Raw genomic sequence first — 16,914 nt, 5'->3', positions numbered from 1 at the left:
CTATTCTTTGGAACTCTCCATTCAAGTAAGTATATCTTTCCTATTCTTTGCCTTTAGCTTTTCTTTTCTCAGCTATTTGTAAGGCCTCCTCAGACAACTATTTTGCCTTTTTGCATTTCTTTTTCTTGGTCTTGATCACTGCCTCCTGTACAGTGTCGCCAACCTCCATCCATAGTTCTTCAGGCACTCTGCCTATCAGATCTAATCCCTTGAATCTAGTTGTCACTCCCCATGTATAATTGTAAGGGATTTGATTTAGGTCATACCTGAATGGTCTAGTGGTTTTCCCCACTTTCTTCAATTTAAGTCTGAATTTGGCAGTAAGGAATTCATGATTTGAGCCACAGTCAGCTCCTGGTCTTGTTTTTGCTTATAGAGCTTCTCCATTTTTGGCTGCAAAGAATATAATCAATCTGATTTTGGTATAGACTGTCTGGTGATGTCCATGTGTAGAGTCTTCTCTTGTGTTGTTGGAAGAGGGTATTTGCTATGACCAGTGCGTTCTCTTCACAAAACTCTGTTAGCTTTTGCCCTACTTCATGTTGTACTCCAAGACCAAATTTGCCTGTTACTCCAGGTGTTTCTTGACTTCCTACTTTTGCATTCCATTCCCCTATAATGGAAAGGACATCTTTCTTGGGTATTAGTTCTAGAATGTCTTGTAAGTCTTCATAGAACTGTTCACCTTCAACTTCTTCAGCATTACTGGTCGGGGCATAGACTTGAATTACTGTAATATTGAACGGTTTGCCTTGGGAACGAACAGAGATCATTCTGTCATTTTTGAGATTACATCCAAGTACTGCATTTCAGACTCCTGACTGTAATGGTTACTCCATGTCTTCTAAGGGATTCTTGCCCACAGTAGTATATATAATGGTCATTAGAGTTAAATTCACCCATTTGTACCTGTCATCAATTTAAACTCCCTTCCACTTCCTCCTCTTCTTTGACCTCATTTTCCTGGCATCCTCCTATTTTCTGTTTCCTTTTTATTTGAGTGATGAAATTAAGAAAGTTGATTTCCATGGACGAGACCAGCTAAGAAGATGATGCCCCACATCATCCTGATATCAGTAAAAGAAGAAAACGTTTAGAAGAGGTGTGAGTTAGGCAGACACTGTTGAGAAGGATAATATTTAGATATATAGTGGATTGCTGTTTACTTTCAGACTCTTGAAGTATATGAGCAAAGTTTTTTGTTTTGTTTTTTCATTAGCCAGGCCTTTATTGCAATCATGCAATTTAAGAAACAATTCAAACATCTCAGTTACAACAATAAGGATACATTTCTTACTTATAAGTCTGCAGGGCACCTGGGGCAGTTCTTTTGAGCAAAGATTTTTAAATCACCAGGCTGAAAGTAATGGAGTCCCCAGAGCATTCAGAGGCTTAGGGTACCCTTTATTTAAGCAATTACTAGTTTAAAAGCACCTTTAAGAACACTGACATCATAGTCATCAAGTTGCCACCCAACAAGCTGAACCTCTTGCAGAAAAGTTAGTTTGGATAACACGTGGCTAAGTTTCCTGACTAATGATGCATCAGGTAAGAGTCCTTTTGTACTGAAGTCAAAAAACACCAGTTGCTTAAGATTCTCAAATCCACTCATAAAGGCAAGCCATCCATCGCTGCTCACACAATTTCCCGCCAAATCCAACTGCTGGAAGTTTTCCAGAGGATTATTTTCAAAAAATACACCTGAATATAAACAGAAATAAATCCATTAACTGGAAAAAAAATTTTTTTTGTTTTAAATTTTAGAGAAATGGCTATGTTTGGACCAGTGCTTTGCTTAAGAAAGAAATTAGAATTCTCTGTGTAGTTAGAAAAGTGATTATAAACCTGGTTCATTATATTTACAAATTATATTTTTCCTAAAGTGTAAGGGAATCTGATAAATACCAATTATAGCAAACCAATATAAATGAATTATATACTTTTTCTGTTTTCCTGACTTTTCCAAGAAATGGAAGATTGTAAAAATTGAGATGTGGGAGATACAATTGAAGTATTCAGTACCTATTTTCAAAACTGGAGTCAGACTTTGGCAACATTAGGTCATTTCCTTTTCTGGAGAAGCATATGCTACCTAATGATTGTTTCTTTGGGTATGAAATGTTCCAAAGTGTAAACTTGAGTAAGTAAACTCCTTCAGTATCTCAAGATAAAGAGTTTTGGGGTTGTTATTTTTAACCTTCTTTAAACTCTTCAGGTGGAGAAGGCAATGGCTACCCACTCCAGTACTCTTGCCTCAAAAATCTCATGGATAGAGCAGCCTACTAGGCTGCAGTCCATGGGGTTGCTAAGAGTTGGACATGACTGAGCGACTTCACTTTCACTTTTCACTTTCATGCATTGGAGAAGGAAGTGGCAACCCACTTCAGTGTTCTTGCCTGGAGTATCCCAGGGACGGGGAGCCTGGCGGGCTGCCGTCTGTGGGGTCACACAGAGTCGGACACAACTGAAGCGACTTAGCAGCAGCAGCAGCAAACTTCAGGAATTTCCTTACGGAATAGGGCACTCTAAAGTACTTTCTCCAGGGACTGCCCTTAGGGTACCATCCTTATGGCAGAAAGCAAAGAAGAACTAAAGAGTCTCTTGATGAAAGTGAAAGAGGAGACTGAAAAAGTTGGCTTAAACCTCAACATTCAGAAAACAGATCATGGCATCTGGTTCCATCAGTTCATGGCAAATAGATGGGGAAACAATGGGAACAGTGAGAGACTATTTTGGGGGGCTCCAAAATCACTGCAGATGGTGATTGCAGTCATGAAATTAAAAGACGCTTGTTCCTTGGAATAAAAGTTATGACAAACCTAGACAGCATATTAAAAAGCAGAGACATTACTTTGCCAACAAAGGTCTGTCTAGTCAAAGCTATGGCTTTTCCAGTAGTCACGTATGGATGTGAGAGTTGGACTATAAAGAAAGTTGAGCACTGAAGAGCTGATGCTTTTCTTGAGAGTTCCTTGGACTGCAAGGAGGTCCAACTAGTCTGTCCTAAAGGTGATCATTCCTGAATATTCATTGGAAGGACTGATGCTGAAGCTGAAACTAATACTTTGGCCACCTGATGGGAAGAACTGACTCATTGGAAAAGACCCTGATGCTGGGAAAGATGGAAGGCGAGAGAAGGAGATGACAGAGGATGAGATGGTTGGATGGCATCACTGACTCAATGGACATGAGTAAACTCCGGGAGTTGGTGATGGACAGGGAGACCTGGCGTGCTGCAGTCCATGGGATTGCAAAGGGTTGGACACGACCGAGCGACTGAACTGAACAGGGCTGCCCTGGTGGCTCAGTGGGTCAGAATCTGCATGCCAGTGCAGGAGACAGGGTTTCAATCCCTGGTCCAGGCAGATCCCACATGCCTCGGAGCAACTAAGCTCATACGCCACCACTGTTGAGCCTGTGCTCAAGAGCCTGCCAGCTACAAATACTGAGTCCACATACCCTGTAGTCTGTGCTCCGCAACAAGAGAAGCCACTGCAAGAAGAATGCTTACTGCAACTAGAGAGTAGCCCCCGCTATCTGCAATTGGAGAAAAGCCTGTGTAGCAACAAAGACCCAGCGCAACCATAAATAAATAAATGTTTAAAATTATTAAAAAAAAAAAAAAGTACTCCTACAATGGAAAGGTAAATATCCTAGCCATTACCATGAAGTCAAAGGTTAAACACCCTAAGAAACGGAGGAATAAAGAACATGTAGGTTTCTGGGTCTGAAAGACTGCACAGAGCAAAGTCACTTCACCTGCCTGAGTGTTACAGGAGAGGGGAATATAGCTCTGTGCTCTGTAAGCCAAGGTGTGGCTGGGTCTCCTTACACCAGCTTAGCCTGTGCCCAGCCTCTCATATAAAGGGGCCTCACTTTCTCCTTTCTTTCTCTTTCCCATAATGAGCCCTTCTTTCTTCCTCATAGGTAACTTTCTCCCTTCTCTTCTTATACCTCATTCTCAAGTCCTTTCTGCCTCTGCCTCTGCCTCTTTCCAAGGTTCTTCCCAGCAAAGTATGTGCCCATTCAAAATACTGGTTGCCAGTTAGCATGTCTGTATATAAAGCTCCTTCGCCTGCAAAAAAGCAACTTCATTTCTCCTTCTCAATTACCAGGACAGATTGCACCACCTGAAAGGAACTTTAATGAAGAAGAATTTCAAGCCCATCCCACCCTCAAAGGGTAAGCTATTTATACAGGCTACCTGCCAGGCTTAAAGAATGATATCAGTTAGATTTTTGGATAATTACCAGAATGTGCACAAGCATACAAACCAAGAATAAGTAATGTAATCCACAAGGGCACGCATTCTGTTCATTGAATCTGGTGTTTTTGTCATCATGAGGAGCAGACTGCTGAGAGAAGAGGAATCAGTGACATTTAGCTCTGTAGACTGTATGTGGGTTGTGGAGAATGCAAGTGGCTTGATCCTAATACCAGGCAGAATCTCAGATTCTCTGGGTAGAAGGATTCTGATCCTTGAAGGGTTCCTACAACCTAAACCAAGCTCTAGTGTGACAGAGACCACTCTGTAGTTCCCCTGAGCCAGAGCTCTTACCATTTGTTCATTCAACAAACATTTTTGAGTGCCTACCATGTACCCTGGGTTGTGCTGGGTGCTGGGGATAACATAAAAGGACATATGGTCTCTGTCTCCCTGGGCTTACACATGGTGTGAAAACATACTTGGTGAAGTAACTAGATGGAAGATAGGTGCTGTGGTAGGTCCGGGTGCCTTGGGAACACACAAAGGCCTCCCAGCCCCACTTTGCAGAGCAGTGGCAACTGGGCTTATATACTCCAGGAGAAAGACAAGGATCCTTCTCAGGGAAAATTGAACTGCCTCCAAGGAAAGGCCCTACACAGGAAAAGCTATTTTTCTTTCCTGACCACCCACTGTGAACCTAAGCCCCTCCCTCAGGTGCAGGGAGCTTCCTACTGACTTGTGCCTCATTCTAAAATGTGAAGAGAACAGTTCAGGAATACCAGACAGTTGAGAACAGCCTCCAACAAGGAACTAAAGACAGACAAAAAGTCGAACAAAAAGCTCCCAAGAAATGAGGCAACATAGGGAACAGGAAAAACACACTTCATGAATTTAGTTTTTTTCAGAGGTCCCAAAAAGTTACTGTGTCTAACACAATAAAAATAAGATGCTATTTTTTAAAAAAATTACAAGTAGAAAGCAGGCAGAACACTTGGAAAATTCTGAGGATCCATGTGGCAGCAGGATTTGGCCCAGAACTTACCGCTGAGCTAGAATATAAGTATGGTCTGTGGTGGTTCTTTTTTTGAGAGAAAAATTGGATAATGGAGTTCAGATGTGATGACTGTCTTTTTGAGAACATGCTAGATTGTGAGTTCAGCCTCAAACATTTAAATCAAACTATGGCGTCTAAAAAAGTAAATGAGAACAGGTGCAGTAGATCCCTGAGCTCACAATGATTCCTATTCAATAGTCCCAGATTGCTGATCAGGAAGAAACAAAATTTGGGGAGTCAAAATTGAAACCTGGCAATTAAAGCTTTAAGATGAAGTGTAATCTTTAAGGAAAAAGAGCGGAGAGCCTAGGACCAGGTTCTAAAAAAAACTGGGAGCATTTAACGTCTGTGTGGAGGAACTGCCATGGCAAAGGAGACTGAGAAGTAACCAAGGTAGCATGGAAGTCAAGAGAACATTTCGAAAAGGAGAGAGTGCTCAGCATCAACTTTTACATAGGTAAGTCAGACACTTTGGGGAAATATCCATTAAGTCATATGCACGTGTGTAGAGTCAGCTGCAATAAGTAGGAAGCAGAAGATGGTCAGATAGTGGAGATGTGTTGAGGGTTCTTAAATTTTTGCCTTGAAGGGAAGGAGGGAGAGAATGATAGTCATAGGAGGAAGATAGGAGTCAGGAAGAGTTCTATATAAAATGAGAGAGATTTGAGCACCTTTAAAAACTGATAGGAAAGAGTAAAGAAGGGCATAATTGGTGAAATGATCTTGAACAGGGATGAGGGCAGGGAAGGGATCTCAATCAAGGCTGGAGCAGAGAGACTGCCCTTAAAAGGGGAGAGACCTACTATAATGTAATAAGAAAAGTAGAGAGAGGGGAAAATCACATTCATTGTGAAATAGAGAAAGACGTGGATTAAGGAGAATAAAGTTTAAAATTGTTTATGTAGAGAGAGCTGCATACAGAGGCACAGTAAGATTGTCAGGAAATGTTGACAGGTTGTGTTGTTTATTCAGAATTGGATAGATCACTAATTTCACCTAATCACTCATGAATCTATCACTTAACCTGAGAATTAGAACATGGATAAAAACTTGGATCTATTATGTGGTATCCTGCTGTTGTACACATCTGTCCCCGCTGACCCATAGAAACTACTGTTCTGATTTAGAGTTTGTCATTCTTTTGTATTTTTTAAAATACAGTTTTGACAAGCACTGTATAAATACAGTTGCTTAGGATATACTTTTAGGGTCTTTTTGATATATAATATACATACCATAAAATTCAACCTATAAAAGTGTAACTATAGTGAATTTTGGGCTTCCCCAGGGGCTCAGCAGTAAAGAAGCCACCTGCAATGCAGGAGATGCGGGCAGGAGACTCGGGTTCAGATCCTGGGTTGGGAAGATCCCCTGGAAAAAGGAAATGGCAACCCACTCCAGTATTATTGCCTGAAAAATCCCAATCCATGGGATTTGGGTCTCAAGAGACATGACTGGGCAACTAAACAGCAACAACATAATGGGTTTTAGTATAGCCACAAAGTTGTACACCACTATCTAAATCCAGGACATCTTCATCACCCCCAAAACTGAACTCCACAGCATTAGCAGTCATTCTCACCCCACCCCCCAACATTGGCAACCATTAATCCACTTTTCGTCACTATGGATTTGCCCATTTTGGACATTTCATATAAATGGAATCATACTATATATGGTCTTTTGTGACTGGCTTCTTTCACTTAGTATGATATTTTCAAGGTTCATCCATGTTATAGTGTGTTCTAATACTTCATTCCTTTTTATGGCTGAATAATACTCTATTTTGTAGATATATCACATTTTGTTTATCCACTTAGTAGTGATGGACACTTGGGTTGTTTCCACTTTGGGATTATAAAATATGCAATGAACACTGCTGTGCATGTTTTTGTATGGACACATATTTTCATTTCTCTTGGATTCCTCAGGGTGGAATTGGTAACTGTATGTTTAACCTTTTGAAGAGGTGCCAGAATGTTTTCCTAAGTAGGAAACAGTCCAACCAGCAGCATATGAGGGCTCCAATTTTTCTGTGTCCTTGTCAACACTTTTTATTACCTGTCCTTTTTTTTTTTTTATTGTAACCATACTAGTGGATGGTAAGCATTTCACTGTGGCTTTGGTTTTCATTTCCCTGATGGCTAATGGTACTGAGCATTTTTTCTGATGTTTATTAGCCATTTATATATATTCTTTGGAGAAATGCCTATTTAGATTCTTTGTCTTCTCTAAACTCTATCCAGTTGTCTTTTTATCAATGAGTTGTAGGAGTTCTTTATATATTCTAGATAGTAGTCCTTTATAAGATATGTGATATGAATAAAGCCACTACAAACATTCATGTCCCTGTGTCTCCGCTTTGATTAATGAAATTATTTATGTTGCTCTGCTTTTTCTTGATCATTTTTGCTTAATTTTTATCTCTATTCCTTTGTTACTCTTTAAAGAACCATTTTAATCTTTACTAATCTTTCTTTAAATTTATTTTTGTCTTCTATTTCATTGATTTATATTCTTATGTTTATTACCTTGAGTTTACTCTTTTTCTGGCTTCTTAAATTAGAAACAATAATTTTCAGCCTTTCTTCTCTTCTAATATAAGTATTTAAGGCTACGAGCATTTTGTTCAAGCCCTGCTCTTGCTGCATGCTATGTTTCAATATATAATGCTTTCTTACCATTTTCTCTAGTATTTTCATTGAAACTTGTCATAATAAACCTGAAGTGTACCTATCTGCCAAATTGTGTGATTTTTCCCAGTGGTCTGAGTATAGGTACAGAACAAGTGGAAAATTGAGGATAATCCAGACTTTTGAGTTTTGCCAGCAAATACGCCCTAACCACTGTATCTGATTTCACACCTCACCTCCACATCTCATTTTCTCCCTGCATCTTATTAAGTAGTCTTTATTTAGAAACTCCATCTCTCATTATACTTTCTTCATGTCACTTTTGCATCTGTCACACACACAGGCCATCACTAAATATCATTGCCTAAATTGACTTGTCATACTATGGGCCATAAGAGTTTCAGCTATTTTGACAAGAACGTTTGCTGGCTGAAGGATGAAATTTAAACTAGGTGGGAAGAAAAGTCAAAATAAATAGGAGCTATATAGTAGGTAAGTGGTAGTGGGCTCAATGAACTGGACGTCCCAGTGAAATGAAATGAACTGGTGATGAGTCAGTCACTAAGTAACTAAGACGGAAATTTAGAAGGCTGTTTGAGAATGAATTGTCTGAATTTAATAACCTAGAGGTAGAACAGTTTTAAGTGGAGTTATCATAATCTGATAATTCCGTCCTCACAGATGGGTGAAGGATAATAGAAGGGAAGGACCAAAGAGGAGGTTCCTGAGTGTTGGCTGAGTAGTTTCACATAAGAAGTGAAGTCTTAGTTGATGACCGAAATTAGAGGGTGAGGAATTCTGTAAGATGGTTGTCAAAGGCTTCAGTGCATAAGAAAAGATGACAATAAATTCAGAGTTCATATCAATAAGGACAAGCCATACTTCAGTTAAATGGCCTAAGCCACATGGAAGTAGGAATCCTTCATGAGGTTAGAGAAGTGGACTGGAAGGACAGTGAAAATCAAAGAGAAATTGATCTTGCCTTTTGGATTCTGAGAGGCATAAAGATCAAGAGAATAAAAAGTGACTAAGAGAGCTGTAGGGGAGAGCAAGGTTTCAGTTAGGACCAGGAGGTGTCTAAAACCCTTGGTAAAAAGGTACTTTTCTGAAAATATCCCCTATGTCTCCAGCACATCTTATCTACCACATATCATTAAACACTTCCTATGACATATTTCCTCCCTGCTGCTTCCTATGTAGCCTATATTTCACTAGACTCTCCATCTCTTATTACCAGCCTGCATTTTATTATCCCATCTCAAGACATATTGTGTCTCATCCATCACATATACCATCACTAACTAGGGATGGGAATCCCAAAGCCAGTTCTGACCCAGGAGAAGTATCATGGACCAGAGTCAAGAAACTTACACTAGAGGCTTGAAGAATTGGTTGGTTCAGATATCATAAAGAGTTTGTGAAATCATACAAATGTATTTTGGAGCTTGGGGATGATTTTATATATAAGAAAATAGCATTTACTATAATGGGTTTTCTAAGAACCCAAGCTAGCCTATATCTCATGGCAAATTGTGGGGGTGCTATAAGTTCTTTTGTTCTTTCATACAACATATTTATTGAGTGTGGGATATACACTCAATACCAAGTCTAATGGTCTGAGCCCTGTTCTCTAAGATCTCACAGTTTAGTGGGGCAGATAGGTACATGAATACATTATCTAAGTTCAAATGGTAAGTGCTCTAACAAAAATAAGTGACTATATGTGTGTAATAATGAAAACCACAGTATTTTTAAACCTGAATTGAATATAAGTACATTGGAAGGCTGACATGTATATTAAAACTGAACATATGAAAAGTGAAAGTTAGTTGCATCCAACATTTTGTGGCCCACCAGATTCCTCTGTCCATGGTACTTTCGGGGCAAGAATACTAGAATAGGTAGCCATTTCCATCTCCAGGGGATCTTCCCACCCCAGGGATCAAACCTGGGTCTCCAACATTGCAGGCAGACTCTACCATCTGAGCCACCAGCGAGGCCCAAAGCTTAACCTATACTTTACCTGCAACCCAAACCCACTCCTGTGTAGACACCCAGCAGAAATGTGCCCATATGTTCACCAAAAGATGTACACAAGGGTGTTCATAGCAGCATTATATGTAGTATTCAAAAGCTAAAATTACTCACACATCAACAATAGAATGGAAAAAGTTGAAGCATGTTCACACAATAGATTTTACAGCAATGAGAATGAATGAATCTTGACTACACATAATAATGTGGATGAATTTCACACACATGATATTGAACCAAAGAAAACTCAAAAGAATATATAGTATATGATCCATTTATGTAAAATTAAAAAGCAGCCAAGACTAATCTATGATGTTAGAAAGTCAGGGAGCTGGGAGAAGGGAGCTACAAAGCTGAGACTCTTCTGTTTCTTTCTTTCTTTTTATTATTTTAATCTTCCATGTCTTGATCTGGGTACTAGTTACAGGGGTATGTGAATCTTATGAAAATTCATTGTGCTATCTACTTAGGATTTGTACACTTTTCTGTGGGTATGTTACACATCAATTAAAAAACAAAACGAAAATGAACCCTGATTTTGGCTTCTTCTGCCTTTTAACATGATTCATATTCTGGAGGAAATAAATCTATTCTTCTCTCTGCTGTTAACAGAGCCCAGTAGTAGAGGGGAAGAGGAGAGACCTGAACGTGAAGCCTGTTATTCATAGAGCACATTAATCTGGCTATGTGAAGGAAGGGCTTCCCTGGTGGCTCAGTGGTTAGGAATCCTCCTGTCAGTGCAGGAGACCCAGGCTCAATCCCTGGATCAGGAAGATCCCCTGGAGAAGAAACTAGCAACCCTCTCCAGTATTCTTGCCTGGGAAATCCAATGGACAGAGGAGCCTGGCAGGCTACAGTCCACAGTGTGGTAAAAGATTGGACAGGACTTAGCGACTGAACAACAGTGTGAAAGAAGGTCCTGAACTGAGTTTGATATTAGGGGGCTAAATGTAATTGAATCACTCTTCATAATAACATAGAAGGATTTTTTTTAATTGTTTGGGAATTGCAAGAGATGATGATGAAATAGGGCAGGGCAACTGACAGGCAACTGGAGCCTGAATTGGCAGAAATGGTCTTGCATCTATTTGAGAAAGGAGAAGTGCCAATATTAAACTTAAGTGCTATTAAGAGCTATCATGTAAGCCCACCCTTTACAAATACTTATAAGCATTCAGTAAATATACTACATCTGTAATTATACTGGGACCTTGCTGTGATGTTAGGGATAAGTGAATTCTCCCCATCTGAGTAACTTGGAGAATAGGGAAAGGAACACCACAAGGGGTGAGTTGACATGGATCCAGAGTCACAAAAAAACAAAAGCATTTTGGAGGGCTAGCAAGGGGTTCATGAGGATGAAACCTCACATAGGTGGGGAGGCATGCAGAAGATGAAGGTGGAGAGGAATGTGAATTGGGGCTCTATTGTGAAGGATCTTATACATCAAAAGTGAGCAGGCATCTTTTTTAAAGGAAGATGACCCTAGCATCTGGTTCCTCTTGAAGCTGCCAGAGAATAATGATCACAGTACCATTTATTGAGCATATATAGTGAATCAGTATTGAACTTCTTACTATTCATTAGCTCAATTATGGATTATAATAACCTCTCATATGATAGGCATTGTAATTATCCCCATCTGACAGATGAGCAAACCGAGATTCAGCAGCTTGAAGCTGCTGCAGGCCATATATCTATCAAGTGGAAGGGATGGGTAGGTCTGTCTGACTCTAAAGCTAATTCACTTAACCATTCATAATGATGGAGTCTCTAGAGGGAACTGACAGACAGCAGTCTTATCACCTGGCTAGAGACCAAAGGCAGAGAATGCTTGGCTCTCACTCTTCAGCTAATGCCTCACATCCCAGCAGACTGCTTTTTATACCTCTAGCTGCATGTGTGTGCACACTCAGTTGTGTCTGACTCTTTGTGACCTCAAGGACTGTAGCCCACCAGGCTCCTCTGTCCATGGGATTTTCCAGGCAAGAATCTGGAGTGGGTTGCCATTTTCTTCTCCAGGGGATCTTCCCTATCCAGGGATCAAACCTGAGTGTCCTTCATTGGCAGGCGGATTCTTCACCACTGAGCCACCTGGGAAGCCCTTACATCTTTGGGGGGTGGAGGAAATGGCTGGAGAGGAGCCACGCCAGCACCTGCACTCTCTCGCTCCTTCCATCAGCTCTTCTGTCTCTTATATCTAACCTTCTTATATCTCTGCTTCTATTTTTTTTTTTTTTAAATCTGGCTTTGCTGCATGGCATGAGGTGTCTTAGTTCCCCGACCAGGGATGGAACCAGTGGCCTCTGCAGAGGAAGTGCAGAGTCCTAACCACTGGACTGCCAAGGAGATTCCATGTCTCTGTGTGTTTATAAAACAGGGATAATAGTTATGTTTTATTAGGTATATAATGGCAATTCCACAAATTCTTTTTTAAAAACACTTTGAGAATAAATTAGTTCTTCATTTTGTCATTTTTTCACTTGCATCTTGGGGTACATCATTACAGGTAAATTCCCAAGAGCCAGCTGTCTTCTGTTATATTTCTCATTTACACATGGATGCTGTTAGGCACTAGGCTATTAAAGTGAAATGGCAAATTACTCCCTTGGCTTAGTTCTTAGTAAACACACCACACCATCTCCTTCTCTGGTCTCCATAGTCAGCCTCAGAAGTGGGCAAGTTAAGCAGCTACCTACTTACAGATTTGGAAGATGATAAAGGGTCTCTACCTAAAAATGCCTTCCCTCACCTGTAATTCTAATTCTACACACTCCCCAACAGCCTCCTTGAAGAGACATATCCTTTCCAACTGGCTTTAGGTATGAGGTTACCTGAGAAGGATTATTATTAGCTAATTAGCCTGTCACAGAAACCCCACGTGCTTCCAGTATCACCCAGAATAGCAGAAGGTCCCGAAAGAATGACACCCAGGCTGATATGATTTGATGATTAAGGGAGCGGGTGGAGGAGATGGAAGTGGAATTAGAAATTAAAGGAAGGAGAGGACTTCCGTGGTGGTCCAGGGGTTAAGAATCTGCCTACCGATGCAGAGCACACAGTTCAATCCCTGCTCCAGGAAGATCCCACATGCTGCAGAGCAACTAAACCTGCAAGCTGCAACTACTGAAGCCTCTGTGCCCTAGACCCTGTGTCCCACAACAAGACAAGCCACCATGATGAGAAACCCATGCACTGCAACCAAAATTTTAGCCCCAGAGTCCAAGCACAGCAGCAGAGACCCAGTGCAACCAAAAATAAATAAAAGAATTAAGGGAAGGAAAGACCCAGAATCTCAGCACCATTAAGAATTGCAGAACCTTTGGGCAGCCTAAGGACTTAAAGACATACACATCTCTAAGAGAAATTTTTAAAAGTGGGAGTTAGTCTTTAATGAGTACAGAGTTTCAGCCAGGGAAAATGAAAAAGTTCTAGAGATGGATGGTGACGGTGGTTGCTTAAGAATGTGAATCCACAAAACTGTAGATTTTAAAATGGTTAAAATGGTAAGTTGTATGATGTGTATCCTGTAAATACTTTCGAGACAATCTGTGAGGGAAATGAAGGCAGTCAAGGCTGTTGTCACCAGTCCTTTGCCTTAGGTAGTATAGTAGTCAGCCTTCAAGCTGGCTCCAGTGATCCTCACCTCCTAGTATCCATCCTTTCGTGTTGTCCCCTCCCACACTGGGTTGGGCTGACATGAGTAAACATAGGACACAGCAGAGACAACCCCAGAAATGATCTTCCCAGGCTAGGTCCTAAAGAGTACTGCAACATTTAACTGATTTCTCTCTTGGATCTCTTGCTCCGGAGAGAGTGAGCTGCCATGTTCTGAGGACGTGCAAGCGGTATATGGAGAGGTCCAGGGATGAGAAACTAATGCCGCATCCAACAGCCAGCGTGAACCTGCCAACCAAGTGAGAAGCCACCTTGGAAGCAGGCTTCCAGCAGCCCCAGTCAACATCTGTACTGCAACCTCATGACACAAAGCCAGAACCACCCAACTAAGCTGCTTCCAAATCCCTGACCCACAGGAATGAGAGGTAATGTTTAAAGTTGTTTGTTTTATAGTTGGTTTAAGCCTCAAAGTTTTGGAGTCATTTTACACAGACTTGATAAGTAATACAGAGAGTGTGGGGACACTTCAGCTGCCTGAGGCTTTGTGTCTTCAGTCATCTATGTATCTGTATTTGTCCCTGGATTATTTTGCAGCTACTTAAATGTATTCCATGATCCCATTTACATTAAAATTGTACTTGGGCTTCCCTGATGGCTCAGATGGTAAAAAATCTGCCTGCAATGCAGGAGACATAAGAGTTGCAGGTTCAATCCCTGGGTTGGAAAGATCCCCTGGAGAAGGGGATGGCTATTCATTCCAGTATTCTCACCTGGAGAATTCGATGGACAGAGGAGGCTGGGGTTCCAGTCCATGGGATCACAAAGAATTGGGCACGACTGAACGGCTAACACATTCTTTCTTTCTTTTTCTTACTTGCTTTGAATACCCAACAAGTGACTTAAAGATATTTCCCAAGATTGGAGGGGCCTTGCTGAATTTCAGATAGTTAAGGCCAGGAAGAGCAATTCCTAACATAATATACCTTATCAGATAATGTGAATGTTTTTCCTTTAAACACTTTAGGTGAAATGCTTGAAGACAGGCCAGTGTCTTCAGTCATTTTACTCTTTAACATGTGTGAACACTCTTTCAATATGTTTGTATAAAAAAGAGGAGTCAAATAAATAAACAAATCAGATGCTAGCTAACTAACTAAACAGAACAAACCAACTGAAGAACTTTGTGAGGGCTAACTTCCTTTCTTTCAGCTCTGTGTGTATACCTACCTAGAATTCTAATCTCTGCATCTGTGAGTCTCCAGTTTTTCAGCCCAAGCTTGACGAGCTGCGGAACCCTCTCCAGTTGCTCCAACAGTCTGGCCAGACTGACTCGTACATCACCACACCAGGGCAGCATCAGAACAGTCAGCTCTTCTAAGACGGGCAGCCTGTCAACTTGAAGAACCAGGGAGCAGTTTCAGAAACTGGATCCATCTCAAAATTGATAAAGGATGAAGGGATGTGAGAAAAGGAATGACTATTATCTCTGAAGCCTGCTCAGTGTGCAATAAGAATCTACTTGTTTTTTTGTTAACATTTTTATGGGAAGTGTTCAAGAATATACAAAAATATATAAAACTATATGTACTAATATGCCAACTTTCAACAAACACCAAATCATGGATAATCTTGCTTCATTGTCATTAAATCCTTCCCTTCTATATTATTTTGAAGCAAATCTCAGACAGTAAGTACTATGTTGTTTTATTTTAACATAATCACAGAATTGTTATCACAGCTTAAAAATCTTATCACTAACTTCTTAAGCAAATTTGTCTTAAATGTCACTCTCAGACACTAGCTCCCTGGAAGGAGGCAAGCAAGTGGGAATCTCCGGTGCAATGATATGGGAAAACTGATAACTCAAAAGCCATTGGCCTGCATTCTTGAAGAGTAGTTTAAAAAAGCGGCTACATTGACTTATGTAATGACTTTCACTTTCACTGTGGTCCATCTAGTAAGGCATATGTGGATAAAAGAAACTACAGGAGTCAGGCTCTGCTTTTCTGACCTTTTGAGTACTTGATTTTGGCTAAATTGTCATTCTTACTTAGTTGATGAAGAGCTTCTTTTCCATCCTTTTCCAGATGATTTTCAGACAAATCAAGAATGCTCAGTCTGGCCAAGTTATGAAGATTCTGAGCTGGAAAAAAGAAATTTCAATCCAAAACAAGACTATAAATGCATTTTAAAATATCCTTAGAAGAATTCTGAGTCCTTGTTTTCTTTGTTGGTAGCATACAAATCATTATTTCACTTGATTAATATAATTATCCCAAAAAAGTCTCTGGAAAGATTTAACCCCCAGTTGCCACAAATATGATTGATGCACATATATTTCCTGGTCCTAAGTTCTGACTAAAAAACTTCAATTCACCAAAAGCCTAAGGCAGCCTGGAAGATAGTTTTTATGTCATTTTAGTAAAATCACTCTGCTTTTCTAGCCTTCAGCAGCTTCATCTTTAGAATGAGGAAGTTGAAATGGATAAACTCTGAGGTTGCTTACAATTCTAAATACCCTATCATGCAGGAGAAACAAAGGAACAAAAACCAGGTAAGATGAGCTGTTCTTTGTACTCAGTTTAGATAATTTTGTTAATGTCATACTTGTGATGCTAATAACAAAAACTTAGAAATTAAGAAAAGACAGATGAGAAAAACAGAAAACAAATAGCAAAATGGCAGCTGGAAATCTATTCATATAAATAATTATATTAACTGGATTAAACATTCCAATTAAAGACAAAGATGAATAAAACTAAATTTTCTTTTTTAAAGCAAGACCCAACTCCATGCTATCTATAAGAGATGTATTTTAATAACAAAAATACAAATATATTGAGATTAAAATTTTGGGAAACTATATTACATGTAAACATTAATCATAAATGCCATTGTTAGGCAGTTAAAATAGGAAAAAGGAGTCCAAAATGGTGGTGGTTAAAAGACAAAAAAAGGGAAAAGCCCATGAAAAGGGAACAAAGGAAAATTTTGAGGACTGGAGTGAGAACCTCAGGTGAAACAAGCACGCCCCCTTCCTGGCTAGCCCTAATTTGCATATGGCAGGCTCAGAGGGGAGGAGACAAAAACGTAAAAAAGAGGGAGTCAAGACAGGTGGGGCCTCTCCTTTGGGGTCGGCCTGCCTTCACGCCTCGAGGGTGTACTGTTCTTTGCTGAATAAAACTCTGAACTGTAACCGAGCTGTAACACAGGTCCACTGTTTCAAATCTTTTGTTGTGGCGAGACAGAAGTGACGAAATTACACTCTTCTGACACTATCATTCTAGTGAAGAACTGCTTAATTCTTTTCTTCATTTCAGGTATTTATCATGGTTGTTTAACTTAGTTGAAGTTTTTCCTATCAAGAC

General features: G+C 40.1%; 2 protein-coding genes across 4 annotated transcripts in view; one reads left to right on the top strand and one right to left on the bottom strand.

Moving 5' to 3' along the window:
• Positions 1-15,972, top strand: part of SLC30A6 (solute carrier family 30 member 6) — a 63,131-nt gene extending 47,159 nt beyond the window's left edge. The window contains exons 15-19 of one of the 3 annotated variants that reach the window (XR_010662360.1): positions 4,116-4,182; positions 5,551-5,718; positions 13,742-13,971; positions 14,809-15,233; positions 15,634-15,967. The gene's annotated coding sequence lies outside the window, so the exon portion shown is untranslated. Of the gene's footprint in view, positions 1-4,115; positions 4,183-5,459; positions 5,719-13,741; positions 15,234-15,633 lie in introns of all 3 variants that reach the window. The other 2 variants (XR_010662359.1, XR_010662358.1) reach the window with 2 other exon arrangements.
• Positions 724-16,914, bottom strand: part of NLRC4 (NLR family CARD domain containing 4) — a 43,514-nt gene continuing 27,323 nt past the window's right edge. Inside the window, exons 7-9 of the mRNA XM_065929468.1 lie at positions 15,597-15,689; positions 14,774-14,941; positions 724-1,701 (exon numbers count right to left, since the gene is read on the bottom strand). Coding sequence (XP_065785540.1) covers positions 1,409-1,701; positions 14,774-14,941; positions 15,597-15,689 — 554 coding nt within the window. The 3' untranslated portion in view covers positions 724-1,408. The remainder of the gene's footprint in view (positions 1,702-14,773; positions 14,942-15,596; positions 15,690-16,914) is intronic.

The sequence above is a fragment of the Muntiacus reevesi genome, chromosome 3, assembly GCF_963930625.1.
Source record: "Muntiacus reevesi chromosome 3, mMunRee1.1, whole genome shotgun sequence".
Classification (NCBI taxonomy): Eukaryota; Metazoa; Chordata; class Mammalia; order Artiodactyla; family Cervidae; genus Muntiacus; species Muntiacus reevesi.
This window is presented reverse-complemented; position numbering and strand designations above follow the sequence as displayed.